Source organism: Trachymyrmex cornetzi, unplaced genomic scaffold (genome assembly GCF_001594075.2).
Source record: "Trachymyrmex cornetzi isolate Tcor2-1 unplaced genomic scaffold, Tcor1.1 scaffold1786, whole genome shotgun sequence".
Classification (NCBI taxonomy): domain Eukaryota; kingdom Metazoa; phylum Arthropoda; class Insecta; order Hymenoptera; family Formicidae; genus Trachymyrmex; species Trachymyrmex cornetzi.
The window spans coordinates 16,230-17,891 of NW_017296403.1; the positions used below are offsets into that span (position 1 = coordinate 16,230).

Here is a 1,662-nt window from a genome sequence, read left to right on the forward strand (position 1 = left end):
GAAAGCTGTTGTCAATATTATAAGTCGATTTAGGTACATTGTTAGAGATGACGTTATGTATGAAAGTGGCCAAGGAATATAACGGACTGTCTATAGATGCAACTATTAGTCTGAACGGGCAATTTGGTTTATGTATTTTCGGTAAAGCATACACTCTCGGGAGAACACCTTCGCTACAAGATAATTTTTTATACAATAAATCATTAATAAAATTTTTCTTTTTCCATCTCATTAACAAATCTCTTACATCGTTAGTCAGTTTATTAATCGGATCTTTCTATAATTTTACGTAGGTTTCCTTGTCTTCAAGCATCTGCAAGACTTTAGACCTGTAGTCATTCTTATTTAATGCCACTGTGATATTTCCCTTGTCAGCTTTTGTTAAGATGACATTCGGATTTTGCCTTAGAAAATCTTTAGTGGTCTTAAACAACTGAATGATCTTCGTATTAACTTCAGTTTTTTCAAAAGAAAAAGATGATAGTTTTTTGAGGATCGGTAATGTAATGTTTCTAATCATAGCCATCTGTTCAGTGCTATACTTCCTTAAATTGCTTTCAATGCCTTTGATGCATTCAAACAATGAAAATTTCTTATTAATAGAGGGTAATGAAAAATTACTCCCCAACTGTAATAAACATTGTACTTCTTTAGGAACAGAAATCGAAGCCAAATTGACAAACCAACCCTCCCTTAAATTATTCAACGACGAGTTGTCACAAGTTGTTGCGAATTTTTTCGCATCAATGTCAATTTTAATTAAATTATTTTGTTTAGACGTGTTATTGAAATTATGGAAAGAAAAGTGAGAGTCAATCCCCTCGACTTCATCATCGATCTCTTTTGAATCATTGTTTAAATCTCGTCCAGCATTAAACTATAAAACTGGTGACTCACCACATGACAACCAAGGAATTCGTATAAACATTGGATCAACTAATTACAATTAATATTTAATATAAAGTATCGAGTTAAGAAACATGTTGATCGCAGCTCGAACAGCACATGAATAATACTTAATATAATCGGAAAGACATGTCAGGTCAATTTTGGCCGACTTAGTAATGAGGGATTTGGAGGCAAGGGCACTGGAAATTTTGGGTTTTCAACCTTTGTTTTATTTTCGTTACGTTGATGATATCGTTATGGCAGTTCCAAGGAATCTGGTTGACTTTACACTTGAGACTTTTAATTCATTGCATGACAGATTAAAATTTACCTTAGAATTTGGTGACGACAAAATAAATTTTTTGGATATTACTATTATTAATAATAACAATGTAATGGAATTTGACTGGTACCATAAGCCTACATATTCGGGAAGATACCTTAATTTTCTATCGACACACCCACTTTCACAAAAAAGAGGCATAATAACAAGTTTGACAGATAGAGCGTTTTTACTATCGGACCCGAAGTATCACCAGAAAAATTTGGAACATATTGTTAGTACTTTATTAAAGAATAACTATCCTATTGACTTAATTTTCAATACTATTAATACACGTTTAAAAATTCTCTTTCATAAAGGTACGATACAACAGAAAGAATCAATTGACGAAATCAGCAGCGATTTTAATTCATGGTTTGTACTGCCTTATGTTCCGAAAATTTCAGACGAGTTTAAAAGAATCAGTAAAACGTTTAATACTAAATTAGCCT

At 32.2% G+C, this 1,662-nt stretch overlaps 1 protein-coding gene across 1 annotated transcript in view; it reads right to left on the reverse strand.

Moving 5' to 3' along the window:
- Nucleotides 1–277: 277 nt before the first annotated feature.
- LOC108759285 (THAP domain-containing protein 2-like) overlaps nucleotides 278–1,662 on the reverse strand; it is a 3,441-nt gene continuing 2,056 nt past the window's right edge. Inside the window, exon 4 of the mRNA XM_018504641.1 lies at nucleotides 278–564. Coding sequence (XP_018360143.1) covers nucleotides 278–564 — 287 coding nt within the window. The remainder of the gene's footprint in view (nucleotides 565–1,662) is intronic.